General features: G+C 44.1%; 2 protein-coding genes across 2 annotated transcripts in view; one reads left to right on the forward strand and one right to left on the reverse strand.

Moving 5' to 3' along the window:
• LOC147103399 (L-threonine 3-dehydrogenase, mitochondrial-like) overlaps positions 1 to 15,976 on the forward strand; it is a 28,076-nt gene extending 12,100 nt beyond the window's left edge. Inside the window, exons 6-9 of the mRNA XM_085962956.1 lie at positions 2,033 to 2,205; positions 8,467 to 8,557; positions 9,522 to 9,791; positions 14,529 to 15,976. Coding sequence (XP_085819082.1) covers positions 2,033 to 2,205; positions 8,467 to 8,557; positions 9,522 to 9,791; positions 14,529 to 14,677 — 683 coding nt within the window. The 3' untranslated portion in view covers positions 14,678 to 15,976. The remainder of the gene's footprint in view (positions 1 to 2,032; positions 2,206 to 8,466; positions 8,558 to 9,521; positions 9,792 to 14,528) is intronic.
• Positions 15,977 to 16,507: 531 nt separating this feature from the next.
• eif3i (eukaryotic translation initiation factor 3, subunit I) overlaps positions 16,508 to 23,179 on the reverse strand; it is a 35,025-nt gene continuing 28,353 nt past the window's right edge. Inside the window, exons 9-11 of the mRNA XM_085962957.1 lie at positions 22,585 to 22,658; positions 18,468 to 18,560; positions 16,508 to 17,594 (exon numbers count right to left, since the gene is read on the reverse strand). Coding sequence (XP_085819083.1) covers positions 17,513 to 17,594; positions 18,468 to 18,560; positions 22,585 to 22,658 — 249 coding nt within the window. The 3' untranslated portion in view covers positions 16,508 to 17,512. The remainder of the gene's footprint in view (positions 17,595 to 18,467; positions 18,561 to 22,584; positions 22,659 to 23,179) is intronic.

A 23,179-nucleotide genomic window follows, 5' to 3' on the forward strand; every position in this document is an offset into this window, starting at 1 on the left:
TTGCGGCATAGAAGGAGGTCATTCAACTCACCGTGTCTGTGCCGGCCGAAAAAGAGTATCCAGCCTAATCCCACTTTCCAGCTCTCGGTCCGTAGCCCTGTAGGTTCTGGCACTTCAAGCGCATATCCAAGTACTTTTTAAATGTGATGAGGGTTTCTGTCTCTACCACCCTTTCAGGCAGTGCATTCCAGACCCCCACCACCCCCTGGGTGAAAAGATTCTCCTCAATTCCCCCCTAATCCTTCTCCCAATTACTTTAAATCTGTGCCCCCTGGTTATTGACCTCTCTAAGGGAAATAGGTCCTTCCTATCCACTCTATCTCGGCCCCTCAGTGATCAGTTTAAAAAATGTTACAAGTAGCAAACGATGATGTTGGTTTAGGATCAAGGTGTTTTGGCACTCAAACCATAGTTGTGTTGGCTTTAATCATCAGGGCACAGATTCAAATCACTGTCTGTCACTCTAGCTTCTTACCTTGTTTGGGAGAGTTCTATTCGTTCCTGTTTAAGAAGCTGAAGGGGAGACAAAGGAAAATGTAATGCTGGCTCTGGTAAATCATGGACTCTGCACTTTCATCATGGAAAGGCACTGAAGGTTACAATGGAGTAATATATGACCTAAATCGTCTCCCTCCATTCATAACTGGATAGGCACGCTTGGTTCGTGAGCATCATTGTTGGGGAGATTTAGAAAATATATCCATTCTTTCCTTCTTCCATTTCCCCACTGTTTCTATCGTCTAAAGCTCCTTTAACTCGGCAGAAAAATGAAATGGTTGCCCCTTCTTCTATAACTGGTGCTCTGCACTCAGCGAACAGGACGTGTGATTGTTGGTTGCTAGTTTCAATTCCAATTCCTATTGAGGATGTGATCAAGCAACTCCCTACAAACTGACAAACTCGAGTGTGATAGAATGGGATTATATTTATTGATTGCAGCTTTTTAACCTGAAGATTTTGACTGAGCTCCAGGATTGAGTGGAGAACCATTCAAAATAATGACTTAGGAATCATATGGAGCTCGCAATATGAATATAATCATATGGATGTTTAATTGGCCCCCAGTTCCAAACTGAATAGCTTCGTTCTAAATTGAAAAGGGACAATCTGGAGTCTCACACCTGCATTCTAAATGGCACTGCTGAGTGTCCACTGCTTCTATTTTAAAATATATTAAAATTCTAAATGAAGAGAAAGACAAAATAATAGCTATGTTTGTGAAAATCAGTTTTGCGTTTATTATAAAAGAATCATAGAAGTTTATGGCACAGAAGGAGGCCATTCGGCCCATCGTGTCTGTGCCGGCCGAAAAGTGCTCTCCAGCCTAACCCCACTTTCCAGCTCTTGGTCCGTAGCCCTGTAGGTTACGGCACTTCAAGTGCATATCCAAGTACTTTTTAAATGCGATGAGGGTTTCTGCCTCTACCACCCTTTCTGGCAGTGAGTTCCAGACCCCCACCACCCTCTGGGTGAAACAAGTTCTCCTCAACTCCCCTCTAATCCTTCTACTAAAGGAAATAGGTCCTTCCTATCCACTCTATCTAAGCTCCTCGTAATTTTATACACATGTATTGGGATTATGCAGCTGATTCTCATATTCATCAGCCTTGTACATGCATTCCATTCCAATTACTGAGGATGGCTTGGGTCTTTACAGCCCTTGGGACTTGTGCATTATGCACAGAATACGTGCTTGATACTCACAAAGGCATTATGCAGATGACTACAGTTCTTTATTGATTTTGGTCTTACGCATACATCCAAAAGCAATGAAGGCTACTTGTCAAGGCAAATATTAACATTAGCTGTACAAGTTTGTTATTATAAATGATAGGTTTCTTCAAATGCATATTCTAGACATTCAAAAATATATAAGCACAGGATTAAAAAGGGATTGGTGAATATGAGGCACGGATTTGAAAAAAGGATGGTATTGATTATTCACATTTAAGTTAGGCGGGCAGATCACTTACTGAATTAATCCGAAGTTGACCAGTAGTTTAATGGTATACTCCTCCTGATTCCTCCTCAGGTTTGCATAATGTGCTGGACATTGCTTTAGAAAACTCTCTACGTCTTTTTGTTCCCAGCACCATTGGTGCCTTTGGACCCAGCTCTCCCAGAAACCCTGCCCCTGACCTGTGTATTCAGAGACCTCAGACAATCTATGGAATCTCCAAGGTGCACGCAGAGTTAATGGGTGAGGTGAGCTGTTATTTGTCATTATTGGAAAAAAAAAATGCTTCTTCCTGTAGCTATTCACACAGCCCCCTTCTGAGGAGAAAATAAACGACTAGGCCACAGACTTGAAGGCCAAATACCATTTCATTGCTCACCATTTGAAGTAAATCTTCTATGGTATGATCTGAGATGAAAAGACTTACAGCAGGAACAATCAATAACTCTGGTATGGTAACATAGTGGTAATGTTCCTGGATTAGTAATCCAGAGGCCTGGACTACTGATCTAATGATGCAAGTGCAAATCCCACCACGGCAGCTGGGGAATTTAAATTCAGTTAATTAAATAAATCTGGAATGAAAAGCTAGTGTTAGTAATGGTGACCATGAATTGTTGTATAAAACCCATCTGATTCACTAATGTTCTTTCAAGATGGAAATCTACCACCCTTACCTGGTCTAGCCTACATGTGACTCCAGACCCACAGCAATGTGGTTGACTCTTAACTGCCCTCTGAAATGGCCCAGCGAGCTATTCAGTTGTACCAAACTGCTACAAAGAAGTGTCATGGGGTGTAGTGGTTCAAGAAGGTGGCTCACCACCAGCAAGGGCAATCAGGGATGGGCAATATAGCCTGTGAATGAATAAAAAAATATGAAGTGGGGCTAAAAATATGTGGTCAAACCTCATGAATAGCCACAGTTTATATTAGAAGGGGATTATGTTGTCCACTTGGAGCTCCATGGGGGGGCACTGAAAAAGCATTGCCTCCAAGAGCAGATTTGTAATAACAGGATTGAGACCTCACTAAAATCTTAGTGCAAATTGAGGAAAAACTGGAAGAAGCTCAAATTGGTCAGAGACAGATTGGGTATTCAAAAATAGGAAGTGTCTGGACAAGGCAGATGCAAAAACAATGATTTAAGTGGAACCCGGAGAAGGAAGCTGGCAGACTAAGATCATGAGCTGAGAAGATTGCAGGATCTTGGGTGTAAACTCTTATTATTGAACAGACTGCAGTTACTGCTGGCTGGAAGAGTGTCTGGAACTTTGCATTGTGCCTCCTTTTGATGGTACAGCAAAGATTGGGAACTCATTATTTTGGGAATAGTGCAGTAGTTGCAAACTCATATCCCACCATTCCATGACGTAGTTACTTTGACTCGCTGGACATCGGCCAGCTTCTTCGCTTCGTAAATGCTTCAAAGTATTGTCAGCTTGTAATGTTAGACTCTTTGCATCGAAAATAAGTGAGAAAGGTATTTGAAAATTGAGGCAGTGATGAAGATATTCTGGTTATTGTTGTTTTGTATGATGAGGAAAAGCTTATAGTGGGATGTCTAGTTTGGCTCTCCATTCGATGGCCTCCTGAGATGCCGAGTGGAGAAATGAGGTGCCTCCCGCCACAGATCTCAGTGGGCAGGTTGATGTGATGTGTTCCATGGTCTGGGACTCATGGCCACAGTCGCACTTTGGGTCGTCCCTCCTCCTCCACTGGTGGAGCAGGTGGCCGCGCCGTCCGTGCCCTCTGCGGATTGGCTTATCATTTTCTTGCTGCAGGTGAAGTTTTCCAAGTTTTCACAAGTCAAGTTAAGCCCGCGTTCGATTTTAACTCTCAAACCCTAATTCAAGTGCCGGCTCTGAGTTCTAGGGGGCGATTTTGTCAATGGGGTGCGTTGGAGGCGGGACTGCTGCTTGTCAGGTTTTAGTCCCGCCTCCATCAACTTGTGGCCAACCCACGCTATTTTCCCTCGATTGACCTTGTTAAGCCCGCCCAGTTACAGAGAACATCAGCGTGTGACGTATCATCTGTCAAAATTTTTGACAGATGAATTATCGTTTGACAGCTCCGTGAAGCTGTCAAACACTGACATTCTCTGTTGTTTGATGAGTCCTTGTATTCAAGACCCATCAAACCTCTTTTGTGAGCAGAAATTAGATGGTTGTTGCATTGGAGAATGCAGCAGCCATTCTGTCATCTCTGCCGGTGAGATGCGAGACTCTCCGCATCCCCAACTGTTGAAGCCTGCAGGAAGAAACAAAGGTAAGTAAACATTTTCTATCACTTTTCACTCGCCTCACATACTCACCTCTCCACACTTGCACCCATCCCTTACATCCACAGCGCACTTTTGCACCCCTCCGACCCCCGCAGACACACTGCTCGCCTCGGTGACCCTGGCGGGGTTTCCTCTGCTGGAAAAAAGGGGATAATCCTCTTAACTGCCTCTTAACGACCTGTTAACAGGCAGTTAAGTGGCTGTAATCCCCTTCCCGCCTCCAGGAGACGGGACCCGGCGCGGGTCGGCTACCCGCCTCCTGGGAAGATGGCACGGAGGCGGGTTGGGGGCGGGATGGGTACCTGCCCCCAGATTCTGCCATTTTTCCCGGCAGTCCCACCTCCAAACCCGCCTCCCCAGGGCCGGCAAGATCGCGCTCATAGGGGTCAATTTTGTGGCAGCCGTCGGGCGGCTTTTCATGTGGCTGGGTGCCGAAAATCGGCGAAAAAGCGGGTCGGGAATCCCCCCCCCCGCCTGATTCCCCGCCCCGTCCGACTTTAGGTCTGCCGTTTCCCCGCGACCCGCCTCAGTCCCAGCCGCCACTGGCGGGACTGGTCGTCGGCACACTAATTACCTCATTGAAGTAGATTTTCCGGGGCCGTTGCGACTTTGAGGCTTTCCCCCACATCAAACCTTACTGCGGGGAACCCCGCTGATGAAACTGGCGTGAAGCTTGCCGGCTTGCTTGCTGTCAGCTGCAGGTCAGGGAAAGCTGCGATTTAAAGGGACAGCGCTTGTATGTTGAAGGACCTTGTTGTTGCAGGTTTGGGGCTACTTCTTCAAGGCTTGGGCACAGCTGTGGAAGGTTGGAGCCTCACACACTTCTCCAATGCGATCTCCTGGGAAGCCCCTCTCGCCACCCTCACTCAGCGCCTCAGCAGAGGCATCTACGAGAAGCATGGGATGCCTTTTTTTCCTTCCCTTCTTGCCATTAGAGGATCTCCAGCAACAGAGGCGGCAGCAGCAGAACCAGGAGCACCAGGCTGCTGCTCACTCACCTGAAGCTGCACAGGCCAGAAGGGGCCAGCGCTTGGAAGTGGCTTGAGAGCACCTTGCTGCGCTTTAGGGGGCCAGTGGGACCCGTTTCTGCACTGGCAGTCCTACTCAGAAGGACTTCCATGAAGATCCGGTTTCTCTGTTCAACAGATGGCCAACGCTCCTCGAGATGTCATTCTCTTATGAGCACTCACCATGTTTTCCGTACCCTGGCGAGTTACCTCCTCCATGGAGGTTGCCAACCTTTCCATGGTGATGCGTTCATGCGCCAATGACTCCACAAAAGCTCTGCTCATGGTCGCTATGGACTCCTCCATTCGCTCCACACTCGCAGCGACCCTGGAGACAAAACCTGCCAGAGACTCCTGCATCTGTGCATGGAGATCCATCACCTCTTCTCTTGCGGATGGACCCAGAGGCAGAGGGTCAACATGCAGCGCAGCTGAGCTGAGCTGGCAGAGTCCTGCGCCCTCCGACGAGGACTCTCCACTGCTGCCCCTGTCTCCAGAATCTGCTGAGACCCACTTGTGAGCTGTGAAACACCAGGTGACAACACTACTCTATGTCCCGAAGGTCTCCCCAAGGTGTGAGTGTCTGCGCTGGTGCTGGGTGCGCTTACTTCTGCTGATGCTGCACCCTCAGAGGTTGGAGCTTCCTCTGAGGAGTCTGGCTGCACAGCCTCTTCCTCCTCCACAGTGAGGACGGGGGCTCTGGATGGTACTGTGGGGGAGTAAAGGAAGGAGTTACAGATGTAATGCCAAGGTTCCTCTGGTGACTCCCAGCGAGTTGGCATCTGCTGACACCTGCATCCATGCAGCATTGGTCTCAGTGGGAGGCCTCTTCCTCCCTGACCTAGGGAAGAGGACCTCCCTGTGGGCCCTAACCCCATCCAATAATGCCTGCAGTGAAGCCTCGTCGAATTTGGAGGCAGCTCGGGGTCTGGCACTGGCACTGGCCACAGCTGCTGCAGGCTCCTCTGCCATCCTGTATGGTTCATTTGGAAGCCTTCAGAGGGTGCAGTGCTTGCTATGGACCTTGAAAGCACCACGAATGATGACATCATACTGTGGGGATTTCTGACTCGAATTGGACAATTAGCAAAGCTTCCCATATGCTGGGAATTAATTGGCCAATTGAGGGAAAATTGCGTGGAGCTGGCTGACACTTTTTTTATTTGTGTCAGGAACCCCACATTCGGGGAAATCCGACCATTTCCCACACAAGCCGAAAATCGGGGCCATAGTGTTTACATGACTTAATCTTTTTTAGTAACTCCACAGAACACATGCAATATAGAATGTTGCATCTTTGCTGTTGTTCACTAGTATGAAGATCAGCAAGTTTTGATGGAATGACTGATAGGTATTTGGAACAATGTCCATCATGCAATGACATCAAGATAATGTACATTTTATGAGCCTATTTTGAAACTCCTCTGGAATGCGTCACTTATTAAGAACATAAGAAATAGGAGCAGGAGTAGGCCATACGTCCCCTCGAACCTGCTCCATCACCCAATAAGGTCATGACTGATCTTTTACATCAACTCTACTTTCCCACCCTATCCCCATATCCCTTGATTCCCTTAGTGCCCAAAAATCTATCAACAACTGAGCCTCCACAGCCCCCTGGGGCAGGGAATTCCACAGATTCACAACCCTCTGAGTGAAGAAATTCCTCCTCATCTCAGTCCTAAATGGCCGACCCCTTATCCTGAGGCTATGACCCCTGGTTCTAGACTCCCCAGCCAGGGGGAAACAGCCTCTCAGCATCTACCCTGTCAAGCCCTCTAGGATTTTTATACATTTCAGTGAGATCACTTCCCATTTTTCTAAACTCCAGAGAGTATTGGCCCATTCTACTCGATCTCTCCTCATAGGCCAACCCTCTCATCCCAGGAATCAGTCCAGTGAATCATCGTTGCACCCCCTCTAAGGCAAGTATATTCTTACTTAGGTAAGGAGACCAAAACTGTACTCAATACTCCAGGTGTGCTCTCGCCAAGGCCCTATATAATTGCAGCAAGACTTCCTTACTCTTATACTCCAACCCCCTTGCAATAAAGGCTAACATACTATTTGCCTTCCTAATTGCTTGCTGTACCTGCATGTTAACTTTCTGGGATTTGTGTACAATGACCCCCAAATCCCTCTGAATCCCAACGTTTACTAGTCGCTCGCTTTTAAAAAAATATTCTGTCTTTCCACTCTTTCTACCAAAGTGGATGATTTCACACTTCCCCAAATTATACTCCATCTGCCACCTTCTTGCCCACTCACTTAACCGGTCGATATCCTTTTGCAAGCTCTTTGTGTCCTCCTCACAGCTTACTTTCCCACCCAGCTTTGTGTCATCAGCAAACTTGGATACATTACACTCGGTCCCCTCATCTAAGTCTTTGATACAGATTGTGAATAGCTGAGGCCCATTTATTAGCCGATTAATTGGTAGCTTACTTTATTTTCAGTGCAGCTGGTTATCGAGGGCCTCAAAATGAATGGTTTGGGAAGATGTAAACCCAGTGGATCTAACTGGAGGCGGGGAGATTAGAACTTGAGACGTAGGGAGGACACTGTCTATTCATGGCACCTTTAAGTTCCACCCTAAATTCCGCTGGAAGTGAGAGAAGGTGTCTTAAAATTTAGGAGTTTTAGATTTCCGCAGAACAAATCAAGACAGGGGTAACATCCACTAACATTAACCTTGGATGCAAAAATGCTCAGACAGATTTTTATTGCTTCTTTCTCAAGGCTACAATATACCCCTGTTGTAGAGAGCTAAGCATTCACAACTTCTGATTGGCATGACTTCCATATTAGCCCTGAAAAGATTGTCCATAGTACTGAATAACTTGGCTGTCAACTGATTTAGTTACTGGTTATTTTAATTGTGACAGTTTATGTCATCAACTAATCCGTTACTATCTGCTCATTGATCACCGTGATTAGTGAACAGCTCCATTATCATCGTATGGTGCGACTACCAGGCTAGTAGAAGGCGAACTAGGTGGACCCTGGTCTTTGGTCTTTTTTTGTCCTATGTTGGTCATTAAAAAGAAACTCTACACAAATCTACAAAGAAACAGTAGGTCATCACATTCGATCCATCTTAACGCTATAATAGGGACAATTATTAGAAAGAAAATAAGCATCATTATTAAAAGCTACTAGATCTTTATTTGAAATAGTATTTTCCAACTAAAGTTTCTAATAAATGTGATCTATTTCAGTATTATCATCACAAATATGGTCTGGATTTCCGCTCTCTCAGATATCCAGGTATTATTTCCGCTGACTCTCAGCCTGGCGGAGGAACAACAGGTGAGAGACACATCAGGGCCATGGAAACAGTTAATTCAGGCTTTCATATACAATGTTAAAAATACATATATTTATGCTACGTGCGATAAGTGATGTATATCAATGTTTCCTAAATCAGTAGCAGGTTGGGTTAACAATGCGATACCAAAACTCAAAGAACGCTTAAAAATATATAATCAACTAGATATTGTAGATACAATTCATGAGTAAAGAATAATATTTTCTTAAGAACGCTGATCTCATTCTGTTCTAAGAAATTGTGGTACATTTGCAAACCATTTGGAACATTTCTTTTCCCCGTTGCTTTTTTGTACCTAAAGCTAAAGGGATCCCTCAACCACGACTGGCCTCAGCTCATCATTGAGAGGCTTGCCACGTGGTCTAGGGACATTCTTTCCCTTTTCTCCCCTGAGGATGGAAGAAGCCAGCGTCTGTTCCTCACGGCCCCAAGGCCACACAGTTAACATCAGGAACTCGGCTGTCTGGGAGAATGGAGCTATGCTCCCCACCCCGTGCCCCCACTATTGTGGTGCAAGGTTTTGAGCACTCCACACTTGGGACCTTCTATCACCATTTTGGATTAATTCATAAAGTTAAATTTGGTCCTCCAAATCGCGATGGACTTAGATTCTTTTAGATTAGATTTTCTTTTCATACGCTTTATTTTTAGATCCAAATTAAGATGCCATCTCTTGTCCCAACAATAAGAATTTCACTAAATATATTAGTTAGGTTGTTAGTTTTGCTTTGAAATCTGCTATTGATTAAACTGGCATGGAAGTTGCTGTTACAGCTAGCTAGCAAAACATAGATCATGTGTGTCACTCCCTCCCCATACCCTAGGTTAGCAGGCGCATAAAGGTGCAATTCATAAAAGATTATACAGAATACCTTGCACTATATGTAGAAGCTGCTGGATTAAGTTTTGTGGCTTTATGCCGCCTTTATCATTTTTTCCTTTCAGACTATGCTGTTCAGATCTTCCATGATGCCGTCAAGTCTGCAAAATTTGAATGCTACCTCAAACCAGATACACAACTTCCCATGATGCACATCGACGACTGTCACCGGGCAACCTTGGAGTTTATGGAGGCCCCAGCAGACTCTCTCACCATGAGAACTTACAACATCAGTGCCATGAGCTTCACTCCGCAGGAGCTTGTTTCTGAGGTCCGCAAGCACTTGCCTGACCTGGAGGTCTCCTACAAGCCAGATGCAGTGCGGCAGAGCATTGGTAAGTAAAGTATCTACAGCATATGTAGCCCAGAGAGCAATTTCGGCCTCGTATATCTCAGGAAAATATATCATCTTTCCACCAGCTGCCACAGAGATGTGCATATTTTTAGCAATGTTTTATCAACTCTGATCAGTGTCAGCTGTGGCTCAGAAGGTTGAGGGTTCACAGTCCCACTCCAGACACAAGAATAATCCAGGCTGACATTCCCAGTGCAGTGGTGAGGGAGTGCTGCACTGTCGGAGGTGCCATCTTTCAGATGAGACGTTAAACCGATGCCCCGTCTACTCTCTCAGGTGGACTTAAAAGATCCCATGGCACTATTTCAAAGAAGAGCAGGGGAGTTCTCCCCGGTGTCCTGGGGCCAATATTTATCCCTCAATCAACATCACAGGTTATCTGGTCATTATCACCTTGCTGTTTGTAGGAGCTTGCTGTGCTCAGATTGGCTGCCATGTTTCTTACATAACAACAGTAACTACACTTCATTGGCTGTAAAACACTTTGGGATGTCTGGTGGTTGTGAAAGGCGCTATATAAATGCAAGTCTTTCTTTCAATAATTTATCAGAACATGAGGGTGCACAATATTGTCAGTGTAAAATCTAATATTGGTTCGCGTCCTTTGAGAGTGCTGATTGGGAGACATGATCATTAGTACAGCGGATACATGCCTTCCCCATCTGATGTGCTAAAGAAGATAAATATTGGCTCCATCACCAACAGCTGAAATATTGATTCCTCTGCTGTGATGAGCATGCAACTTGCCCAGTTCTTGGCACACATACCCTACGTAGATTTCCAATATAAGATGTGAATGGACAAAGGTGTGTATTGTTCATGGAGTGAGTGGGTTTGCTTTTATTTAAAAGACTTGCATTTATATAGCGCCTTTCATGACCACCTGGCGACTCAAAGCGCTTTACAGCCAATGAAGTACTTTCTGAAGTGTGATCACTGTTGTAATGTAGGAAACGTGGCAGCCAATTTGCACACAGCAAGCTCCCACAAACAGCAGTGCGACAATGACCAGATAATCTGTTTTAGTGATGTTGATTAAGGGATAAATATTAGAAGTCACACAACACCAGGTTATAGTCCAACAGCTTTATTTGAAATCACAAGCTTTCGCAGCGCTCCGAAAGCTTGTGATTTCAAATGAAGCTGTTGGACTATAACCTGGTGTTGTGTGACTTCTTACATTTGTCCACCCCAGTCCAACTCCGGCATCTCCACACCAGGGATAAATATTGGCCAGGACACCAGGGATAACTCCCCTGCTCTTCTTCGAAGAATAGTACCACGGGATCTTTTACATCCACCTTAGAGGGCAGACGGGGCCTCGGTTTAACGTCACACCTGAACGATAGCACCTCCAACAGTGCAGCACTCCCTCAGCACTGCACTGGACCGCACAAAGTGGAGAAGCATCCGGGAAGGCGCAGAACACCTCGAGTCTCTTTGCCGGGAGCAAGCGGAAGCCAAGCGCAGGCAGCACAAGGAGCGCAGGTCAGCCCAAGCACCCCACCTGTGACAGAGACTGTAGGTCCCGCATTGGACTCATCAGTCACCTGAGAACTCATTTTTAATGTGTAAGCAAGTCATCCTCGGTTCCGAGGGACTGCCTAAGAAGAACTGGGGTGTCAGCTGAGATTTTTGTGCTGAAGTCCCTGGAGTGGGCCTTGAATCCACAACCTTCTGACTCAGACTCACTGAGCCATGGCTGATACACAGTTCAGTGAGGGTTACAGTCTCAGCAGTGACATAAGCTTTATTTCTTAACTTGAAATTTTTTCCTGCTACTTTTCCTCCCCATCTCTCTTGCAGGCATTGACTCTTTGCCTGGGTATGAACACTGGGACCCCACCCAAATTACCCCCATTCATTATACATGCAAGAGCCTTTGCCAATGACTTTGTCAGTGGACCGTTTGATTGTGCTCTACATCTGATGTGCACACACACAGCTGCCAGCAGGAGGTCACTGAAGAGTAGTCAAGAACAGGAACGCCGATTGATTTTTCCCCTTCATGTTAGGATTAATTTAACTGAGATCAGTTAACATAGCACAAACTGAGGATTGAACATGGCACATTCTGGTCTTCGACTCACTGATACATTCGCTGAGCCATCAGCAGAGCCCACAAGATTGATTTTTTTTTTTAAACTGGAAGCAGTCTAACTTAAAAAAAATGATACAAGTCCACTGATTCAGAAGGGACTTTGTGAGTCAACCAAATTGAGAAATTTTTGGTTAAAGTTGCGCCACTTCTGTGAAAACAGCATTATTTCCAGCACTAAAGATAAAAGCTAAAATCACTTAAACAGTTTTAATAAGGAGAGGTATGTTATACTAAGTTTTAATTGTCTCTATAAAATTATCTGAACACATTATAGATAATATGTATAGTAAATTTTCATTTTAAATTCATATTTTGTGCCCATCAGTTTCAGGCCATTTGCCTCCTCCCCCTCTCTGCATCATCCTTTAACTTGAAGGTGTGTACAAGATGGTCACAAGGGCTGTGAACCCTCTATTGTTGCTGAAATCAATGCACCCATATTTTTTTAAATTTGTTTATGGGGCATGGGCGTCGGTGGAAAGGCCAGCATTTATTGCCCATCCCTAATTGCCCTTGAGCCAGTGGAATGGAAAATGCTTGCTCAAGCTCGGTAATATATATTTTATTCCCTTAATAAGGACAGCCTTATTTCTGAGGGGTGGAATAAAACCATCATTATATGAAGTGAAGATTTGCTTGATCTTTTACATTTTAAAGGGAGGAGATGACAAAGCAGCACTCAAAAATAAGCTTTTATTGTTCAGGTTCCATATAATTAATTTTTAATGATAATTCAGTACAATTTTTTTAGTTTTATATTGTCCCATTTTTCTCACCTTGTTTGTTCTACAGTAGCCACTTTCCCTGGCTAAAGAGAGTCTGGGACTTACTCCCAGATGCTCTCCATCAGTACTACTCTGCAGCCAGTTATTGTGGGAGTCGCTTCTCCCCTATTAATCTGTGTGATCTCGTTCTGGTGGCCTCCGCAGCAGCACAATTGATTTCCGGAAGCACTTGCGTAAAATTCTCATCCTTGTTTTCAAATCCCTCCATGGCCTCACCCCTCCCTATCTCTATAATCTCCTCCAGCTTCACGACCCCCTTATCTGCGATATCCACGATATCTGTGCTCCTCTAATTCTGATTTTAATCATTGGTGGCCGTGCCTTCACCTGCCAAGACCCTAAGCTCTGGAATTCCCTCCCTAACTCCTCCTTTAAACCTACCCCCTTTGCCCATTTGCCCTAATTTCTCCTTACGTGGCTCGGTGTCAAATTTTATTTTATAACACGCCTGTGAAGCACCTTGGGACGTTTTACTATGTTAAAGGCACTATATAAAAACGAGTTCTTGTTGTAGAAGGAATTCCAGTGCCAAACCCACGTTACCAAGGCACCTTTGTAAAATATTTTGTATACAACGACGACTTGTATTTATATAGCACCTTTAACATAGTAAAACATCCCAAGGCGCTGCACAGGAGTATTTTAAGACAAAAAATTTGACACCGATCCACATAAGGATAAATTAGGGCAGATGACCAAAAGCTTGGTCCAAGAGGTAGGTTTTAAGGAGTGTCTTAAAGGAGGAAAGAGGTGTAGCGAGGCAGAGAGGTTTAGGCAGGAAATTCCAGAGCTTAGAGCCTAGGCTCACGACCATCAAAGGTTGAGCGATTATAATCAGGGATTCTCAAGAGGGCAGAATTAGAGGAGTGCAGATATCTCGGGGCGGGGTGGGGGGGGGTGCTCTGAAGGAGATCAGAGATAGGGAGGGGCGAGGCCATGAGGGATTTGAAAACCCATAATAATATCCCATAACAGGAGATAATATATATACAGCAGCAAACTAGATTTTATTAAAATGGGCTTTGCTACTGGTGTGTAGCAATACTTTGTTCATTGTAGTGTGAAGGTGATCAGGTGTCTACTATATGAACCATTGCCATGAACAGAAGCTTTTCCAGCTCCCCACAGCAGCATAAAGCACAGAATAATTAAACGAGAATGTCACCTTTAGCGGTGCAATCAGCCAATATATTACTTCAAATTAAGTATTATTGTTCAAAATTAATGTCATAAATTATTGCCTTTATGGTTTGAGTAGTAAACCCAAACCAGAAGTATACAAAATCCTGGCAAAGACTCTGCCTGTTACATAAACTGAAAACAAGCTAATTTGCAAGAATACAATTATTGTCATTTTTAAATAAACTCATTAATAAAGATCACTCAGTCTTTTCTCTTTCCAGAAATGCATCTAATTGTCCCTTGAACCCAGTTACACTGCTTTAATGGCCTTGCCTGCTAACTTACTCCACAACCGTTCTGCCAATGAACAATTTGCCTGGATCGATTTTGGTCAGCGTCCTGCATAATCTTAAAAACTTCAACTGCCTTGCAAACTGCATCACTCCTGCTGGTTGTAGACCTCGCTCTGATTGCTGATCGGTCTGGGGATGAAGACCTACATTAAATAAAACATTTGTCCGAACAAACATTTGCAGTTAATAATGGAAGATCTTTCAAGTGAACCTGTTTCAGTTGGTCAGTGATCGATTGTCCGCACTCTACTTTAGAAGCAAAGTCGGAGTTAGATAAATGGTCTCATTGTGCATTCCCCCCACCCCCCCCCACCCCAAATTATAATTTTTTTTCTCTCAAACGTTTCTTATTGTAGCTGATGGCTGGCCAATGAGCTTTGAGGACAGCAATGCCCGAAGAGACTGGGGCTGGCAGCACGCGTATGGTCTCCAGGAGCTGGTGATTGACATGCTCCGACACATCCGCGTGAGGAACAGCAATGATGCACAAGTCAGATCTACCTAAAACACAGGAGCAAGTCCTCTTTATGCATATGTGACTCAGTGGACAAATCTTTTTTGAAATAAGATGAGATCAAATATGTAACAATAAATGCCAATAATTTGCCTGGACGTGCAATCTTGTGTCACTGTTCAGTTAAGCAGTGTAGAAATTGTTTGTCAAAATTGAACTTGCAAAAAAGACCACAAGTTTAGACAATTAAAAACAAACTTTAATAGCTCGAGATGCACTGGGTTTGTAATGGGTCATGCCTATTTCACTTTCCTTTTCTAAGTCATTACCCTGGATACTTTACTAGAAGAAGTATTTTTTTTTAATTGCCTGTTTAAAGTCAGTTGGCCCCAAACTTCTTTGCAGGTTCTGCTAGTCTCTGCCGTAACTCCATCAGATTAGCTTTCCAGCCCAAACTGTCAATCCTACTCATAAGGCCATCTCACCTTAAAAAAAAACACATGCATTTATATAGCGCCTTTCACATCCACCAGGCGTCCCAAAGCGCTTTACAGCCATTGAAGTACTTTCTGAAGTGTAGTCACTTTGGTCTTGCAGGAAACGCAGCAGCCAATTTGTGCACAGCAAGCTCCCACAAACAGCAATGTGATTATGACCAGATAATCTGTTTTAGTGATGTTGATTGAGGGATAATTATTGGCCGGGACACCGGGGATAACTCCCCTGCTCCTCTTCGAAATAGTGCCCTGGGATCTCTTACGTCCACCCGAGAGCAGATGGGGCCTCGGTTTAACGCCTCTGCCGAAAGACGGCACCTCCAACAATGCAGCACTCCTTCAGTACTGCACTGGAGTGTCAGCCTCAATTTTTTTTGTACTCGTGTCTGGAGTGGGACCTGAACCCACAACCTTCTGACTCAAGAGGCGAGGGTCCCACCCACTGAGCCACGGTTAGGAGAGAAAACAGCAATAAAGGTCTACTTTTTGTTTTCTTTGTTTCTACTTCACGTTCTTCGCATCATTACCTGATCAAAAATTGCAGGTGAGTGAACTTCAACTAGGCCATTCTTAAATTGTTCTTGAATTGCAACAGACTAGCCTGGGTGACTCATCGAGTGTTTCTCTTGTTCCCTGGGGCCAAGTATCTGGTCTATGGGAGCCTTTTCCAATAGCATGACTGAGATCCTGTGACGGAATCATGTATTCCACTGATATTTTCATTTAATGTCACATTTTGCAGAGCAGGAGTGGAAGAAAACAGTTGGAAAAGGAGAGACAGGGAGGGGGAGAAGGGAAAAGGAAGGAGGAATGGAGAGAGGAAGGGATATTTAGATCAATGGGGATAAGGGAATTGAGGCATGAAACAGCCAACCCTTGGGGGGGGGGGGGGGGGAAGCAGAAATGACTGTAAATTGGGAAATGGAATGAGGTAGGGCAGCCAGTGTGGGACAACCTCAGTCACTGGGTTTGGATAGAAGGGCTCGTTAGCCAGCGGGTGGGCTGGAGTAGGAAATACAGCCAGCAAAGGAGGGGTTGGGGGAAGATCTGCTTAATTTAGGGGTGGGGGGATTAAAGGGGTCAAAATCTTGCTCAATGAAGGAGGGACCCTATTGTTTGCCTTCTGTATTTATCCCATTGGGCCTCCATTTCTTACTCAATTAGGGGCTTTCATGTAACGTTGGGTCAGGCCCCATTTCAATGTTTGGTTTCTTAACGCTAGGTTAATGGCGCCAGCAACTGGTTTAATACATTTAGAATCTGGAGACTCCTCTTAAATTCTAATATACAATAAATAGTGATTTCAAGCAAACCATTACAATGGTGTGCGAGATCATGTAAAAGCCTACATTGAACCCAGCAATTCAAGAATGGACTAACCAAAGTAATTTAAAGAGTTTTATCAGCAGTTGTTACATTGCATATTATCAATTTTGAACCTCAACAATGGTTTCCCCAGTGCTTGGAGAGAAGACAATATTCATTATTAGTTTTCACTCTGGCAATTACAGCTGCAACCAAATATTAGATAGACTGGTATTGGATGCAAAAATAGCACGTACATACTTTCCAAACAGTTATGTGAAAGATATCATAGTAGAGGTTATATACAAATCGAGATAGAAATATTGCTAACTATTCAATAATATTTGGAACAAGATCAAGGCAAAATTTTTTCCAAATATGAATGTGTGTCAGTATATTAAGTCATAAAACTCAACATACAGTGAAACCCACTCAGGATCATTTTTAATATCTTAAGCCATTTTCAATGCTAATTTTTGCCCATTAAACCGTATGAACAATGCAAAAGCCTGTTAGAACATCTTTCTTGGGCAAACACTGCTCCTGTAATAGATCTTCACTGTACACACAAGATGAACAGTACAGCAGCCTGAGCATTGATCATTTCAACAAATTACAGACTATAGGTTTAAAATAACTAGACTGATAACCAACCAACTTGGGGGCTCAAATAACTGGTATTTATTTCAGAACATTTGTGAAATAGTCCTTTATTCCAGTGGGCTAATTCAGAATACAATTCATACGCCAACTGAATTAAATATTCTCCTAATTCCATTCAAGCCAATGTAAAAAGCAAAAGGAACCACCAATAAGAACGATTGGTGCTCTTTGCATATTGGTCCAAAATACAGATCTGCAAATTGGCAGCAAACAAAATGGGGCAAATGCCTTTTCTGTTTGAGCCTTTTTGCAAAGATGCAGTTAAACTGTATGTTTGCTATGTAACCAAGACCAATTCAGTACAGCAATTGAATCAATGAAATAAACAGAGTACATAAATGGTGTTAGTTAATGTTCTTTTGTATTAATTTATCAAAATAAACCTTGAATCATAATTTGAATACTATGATCTCTCAACGCCTTAAAATTCCATCTCAAATTCAAAGTATTGTGGATCAAAATGATGTATTCTCACGTAACCATCTTCACCTCCACTACTATAGCTGTAAAGAAGAAAAATTGTGTGATTAGATTAGACCCTAGTGCATTGAGAAAGCGTTGGTGCACATGTCCACAATATCAACTTTGGAATCGTGCTTGGCCGAATTCGTTCCTTCTTTCTCCCACTCTTCACCCACATTGTCCATTGTCCCTGCAGCATTTTAATTAACAGCTTTCCTGAATTCAATCTATTCAGGCAAATTGAGACCATTACCACACTGGTCTCCTCCATCTGAATCATTCATTACTCAAAACACCTATAAAATGACAAGGACAATTTCTCTAATGCCACTGTGGATGTCTTCCAAGCAGCCAGCGGTTTGGTCCAATTTTCATAATTTATGTAGTGATAATTTGATTGCATTAAAAAGTAAACTAGGGCACTGATTATGGGGATACATCTGGAATGTCTTTAAATTTACTGGGTGGGCAGGCAATGTTCCCTTTAAGCTGTGCGGCCGCTCTCTGCAGCTCCCGTGCAGCCGTCTCGCCGGCTTTTAAATAGGAAAAAAAAACGCGCATGCGTGGTACTTTGAATGGGCGGCACAGCCCCTCAAAGGGGCCGCTCACCCAAAGAATAATTAAAGGGAACATTGCAGGCAGGTATAAACTGCCTTTAGTTTGCTAGGTATCCTCAGAACCAGGAAATTGACAAGTCCTGGGATACCAATGGTCTCTATCCAATTCTAAAGAGAAGTAAAATATGTCTGGAACAATCAAGTCTATTTGAAGAACAGTGACAATCAGGACTTAAAAAACAACAGAACTAAAACCCTTTATCTGCTCGTTTCATTGCAACTCATTTTATGCTTTATTGGAAAGGTTCAAAAACAGTCATGTGGTTTTTTTTCCATCAAATTATTGCACCAACATACCTTTTCCCATCTGGGTGGAAAGCTACACTGTTGATTGGTCCAAAGTGACCCTTCACTCTGCCAAACTCCTCTTCAAATGACAAATGGAAAAATCTAAAAAAAAAAGGAAAAAGGCATTGATTAAACGATCATACAGTTCCACAGCAAACCACAGGTGATCGCCCCCCTCGCCCCACCGTCAGTGTATTTAGAAACATAGAAGATAGGAGCAGAAGGCCATTCGGCCACTCGAGCCTGCTCCGCCATTCAAGGAGAGCATGGCTGATCATCCAAAATTCAGTACCCTGTCCCTGCTTTCTCCCCATATCCCTTGATCCCTTTAGCCTTAAGAAATATATCCAATTCCTTCTTGAATATATTTAATGAATTGGCCTCAACTGCCTTCTGTGGTAGAGAATTCCACAGGTTCACCACTCTCTGGGTGAAGAAATTCCTCCTCATCTCTGTCCTAAATGGCTTACTCCTTATCCTTAGACTGTGCCCCATGGTTCTGGACTCCCCCGCCATCGGGAACACCCTTCCTGCATCTAGTCTGTCTAGTCCTGTCAGAATTTTACGTTTCAATGAGATCCCCTCTCATTCTTCTAAACTCCAGCGAGTATAAGCCCAATCGACCCAATCTCTCCTCATACGTCATTCCTGCCATCCCAGGTATCAGTCTGGTGAATCTTCGCTGCACTCCCTCCATGGCAAGAACATCCTTCCTCAGATAAGGTGACCAAAACTGCACACAATACTCAAGGTGTGGTCTCACCAAGGCCCTGTACAACTGAGATTTTCTCTGAAGCCAGGATGGTGGAATAATCTGGGACACAGATTGCCCAACAACCCCTGTCAATATTACTCTGCAAGTGTCCAACAGTATGTCCTTCTGTAGATCAGAGCTTTTGCTGGTAGTTGCTTTTCTTTCAGAAAAGCGAGAGACTGCGGATGCTGGAAATCTGAAATAAAAACAGAAAATGCTGGAAACACTCAGCAGGTCAGGCAGCATCTGCGGAGAGAGAAAGAGTTAACGTTTCAGGTCGATGACCTTTCATTCGAACTTTGATTCCCCATCAAAGGAGGAATGCTAAAAAAAAAAAAAAATTTTTATTTAAAAAGCTAAATGTATTTGAATATTCCACCTCATCTCTGGTCAACATTGGCTCCATTAAAGGTGACTATCACAGTTTCCTCAATGCCGAAATATAGTTTGTAGTGACCACTGAGCATTGCATAGATTGAACCCTAGTTGGAGTCCTCTACAACCATGAGCCCAAGAACCGGAAAAGTTCAATTAAATATACAGCAATCGGAATCCTTTCAGCAACAAAAGCTGAAGTTAAGACTCTCTGGTTCAAAGGCAAAACACTGCGGATGCTGGAAATCTGAAATAAAAACAAAAAATGCTGGAAATACTCAGCAGATCAGGCAGCTTCTGTGGGGAGAGAAACAGAGTTAACATTTCAGGTCGATGACCTTTCGGCAGAATAGCAGGTTTTAAGCAGGTAGAGAGGCGGGGAAGGGGGGAGGAAGGGAGGAACGAACAAAAGGGAAGGTCAGTGATCGGGTGGAAGGCAGGAGATTGAATGACAAATGGTACAAAGCAAAAGGAGACATTAATGGGACAAGTAAATAAAGAAAAGATGGGTCTAGAAGAGGTGCAAATGGGAACAGCAGAATCATCAAAAGCTGTCGTCCGATAAAATAGGAGCAGAGGTTATGATCTGAAATTGTTGAACTCGATGTGGAGTCCGAAAGGCTGTAAAGTGCCTAATCAGAAGACGAGATGCCGTTCCTCGAGCTTAGGCCGAGCTTCTGGTTTAAAGTGCTTACCAATAAAGCTCCTCAACTGAGATTACTAATGACAATATATTACAAGAAGCTGTTTCGAAGGCACCGAAGTAAAGTCTCTGGGCTTGATTTTAATAGCCGAGGAGGCGGGGTCGGCAGCGAAAAATCAGAAAAGATGGCTTCAGACTGCCAACCCGCCTCCATGCGATTTGCGAGTGTGTCGGGTCAGCCACTCCCAAACTGACCCGACTGGAACCGGTGGGACAGGTAGTTCTATTTTATAGTGATTTCCCATTTTCGTGCTTCTGGCTCCCGTTTCCCGTCTTGTCAGAAACACGCCAAGGAGACGAGTTTCTCGAGGACATGATTTGGAGTCATTGGTGCAGCACTTTAAAAGCGTTCCTGTAACATGGCTGACATTCAAATGCAACAACTTTGTTGTTGGAGGTTTGGGATAAAAAATTTAAAATCTACTGACCTTGTGACTGTTCAAGTTGACACCCATCTACAGTGTTACCTGATTGGAATAATTTCAGGCCACTTTGAGTGTGCGCTTGCAATCTTGCCTCAACTGAAATCTACAGCAACGAGATGGAAACCATTTACAGATTCTCATTCAGAGGAAGAGCAGCTGCAGCAGCACCAGCACCAGGAGCACCAACCCCTCCTGAAGCTGCAATGGACACAGGGCATCGGCCCCTGATAAAATTGCTGGCCAGGAGGCCAGCGATGGCATCACCATGGCCAGATTTTCTTCAGCTGATGCTGTAAACCCTGGTTGCCACATGATGCGCCAGGTTGACACCATCCCACACCAGCACCGTGAAGCATCCCTTTAATGTCCAAGCCATTCCATGCACACTCATCACTATGGGTGGGTGGGTGGGGGGGGGAGTTATGACTGAACAATCACAAACTCAGGAAGACACTTTTCAAGGTTCACTCAGATCTGTCCAATAAGGGACACTTTTGGAAAAAGATATTACACTGTATGACAACACATTACCAGAAACTTCACATGGACATTGGCTAAACCACTCAAGTGCCTACCCTTGTGTGTTGTTAGTTGGTATGCTTGCAGTAGGATGAGGGTGAGTGTGAGGGGTGGCTCATGAGATGGGGAAGTGATAAAGTAGATAGAGGGGGTTGGGTGGAGGTTCATGGTAAGTTGGTGTCCTGGGGAGGTCTCCTCCACCCTTGGAAGGGAAGAGAACCTCCCTGCGTGCTGTGACTCCCTCCATAATAATATGGAGGGAGTCATTGGAGAGCCTGGGTGCAAGTGTTCACCTTTGTGCAGTGATCGTCAGTGTTTGCAGCACCTCAATGCTGTCAAATACTAACAGATCAACTGTCAAAATAAAATTGTGCATGGTCCCTTTAAGGAAACCGGCAGATGACGCGTCATCAAATTACGTCATCAGACCCGCTTCCTGTTAATTGGCCGGCAAGTCCGCAGGGCGGATTTAACAAGACCAATCAAGGGAAAAATCACATCTGGAGAGTGGAGGCAGCTGGGGGTGGGACTGGAACCCGGAAATCAGCTGACCCGCCCCCATCCCGCCTCCAGAATTAAATTTGCGGCCTCTGTCTCAGCTATCAGGACCAGGAAGATCCCAATTTGAATTCTAGGTTGGTGCTGAGTTCACTGATCTCAGATAAGGCACCAGGCAATGAAGCTTGGTAGATATTCAACAGTCTTCAAATCTTGGCCTTGCACATACGGTGCAACAACATCCTTGCCACGGGTAGGAAGACAAGCACAATAAAATAACAAAATTAACACTGCGGTTTTATTAATCGAGAATAGGAGGTGGAATACAAATAGCAAAAGAAGCTGTGCAACGAAGCAATGTCTAGCGCAAGGCTGAAAGAATTCTGGCAGAGGTAGTGGCAAGAACTGAAGTGCAGATAATCCAAGTTCCACTGTGAAATCATAAATACAAACTTTCAACCGGATTGAAGTAGACACTGCCAATGCAAATATTGGAGTGGCATCCGCTAATCACATTCTTCTGAAAGTAAACTTTTCAAAGACAAGACTTCAAAGTTGCACATCTACGGAGAGCACAAAACTGCCCCGTGGTGTGCAATGTTCCTCCTAATTAATGGCGAGCATGGCCACAAAGCTTACTGAGTGAATTGTATAAAATACATACCTTGGACGCTACTGTAGTGACAGGATGGACACATTTTTCTTTTTAAAAAAGGAGTCTAATTCAGCATATTTGCATAGTTCTTAAACACAGAAGTAATAATGCTGGACTGAACTCTCAAAACGAGCACAGATAACGTATCGAAACAAAGTTCAGAGTGAATTAATTCCACACCATTGTTTGTTACTCACCGGGCTTCAAACTTGCCAATTCTGGTGGAGGTAGTCGTTACATCCATAGCTTCCTGACCACCGCCAAGGACAACCTATCAAAACAAAATCTCGTGTTAAGACAATTAACCACACAGCAGACTAGACCAATACTGTATTAACAGCAGTAATATTTCATTCGCTGGTCAGACTTGCACAGCCATTGAAACATGTATACTGATAATGGGCAGAACGCAAATGGAAAAAATGGCATTGTTTAGGTGTGCGTTACAGCTGTAAAGATTCTGCTTTACGATATCCGTTTTCAAATTAAATGTTGTGACAGGTTAAAAACCTTCTACATGAAAAAACATCCATACAAGCTGTAAAACACAAACCAAACTCCACATTATCAGAGTTCAACAAAAAAAAAGCAATCAACCTTCGCTGTTCACTGCATGTGTTGCACCAAGAATCTATTTTGGTCTCATCGCTATCTAGCTCAGCATTGGATACGGTCAATTAAACAGGAAATTGTGCCATTTTTCATGAACAGTGCTACTGTACAGCACTGCCCCTGAAGATCCTGCTAGACACGACTTAGCCCAGAAATGACTCGTGCTCAAGATGATTTAAT

The sequence above is a fragment of the Somniosus microcephalus genome, chromosome 20 (genome assembly GCF_052327205.1).
Source record: "Somniosus microcephalus isolate GS21.2 chromosome 20, FLI_Smic_1.0, whole genome shotgun sequence".
In the NCBI taxonomy this organism is placed as follows: domain Eukaryota; kingdom Metazoa; phylum Chordata; class Chondrichthyes; order Squaliformes; family Somniosidae; genus Somniosus; species Somniosus microcephalus.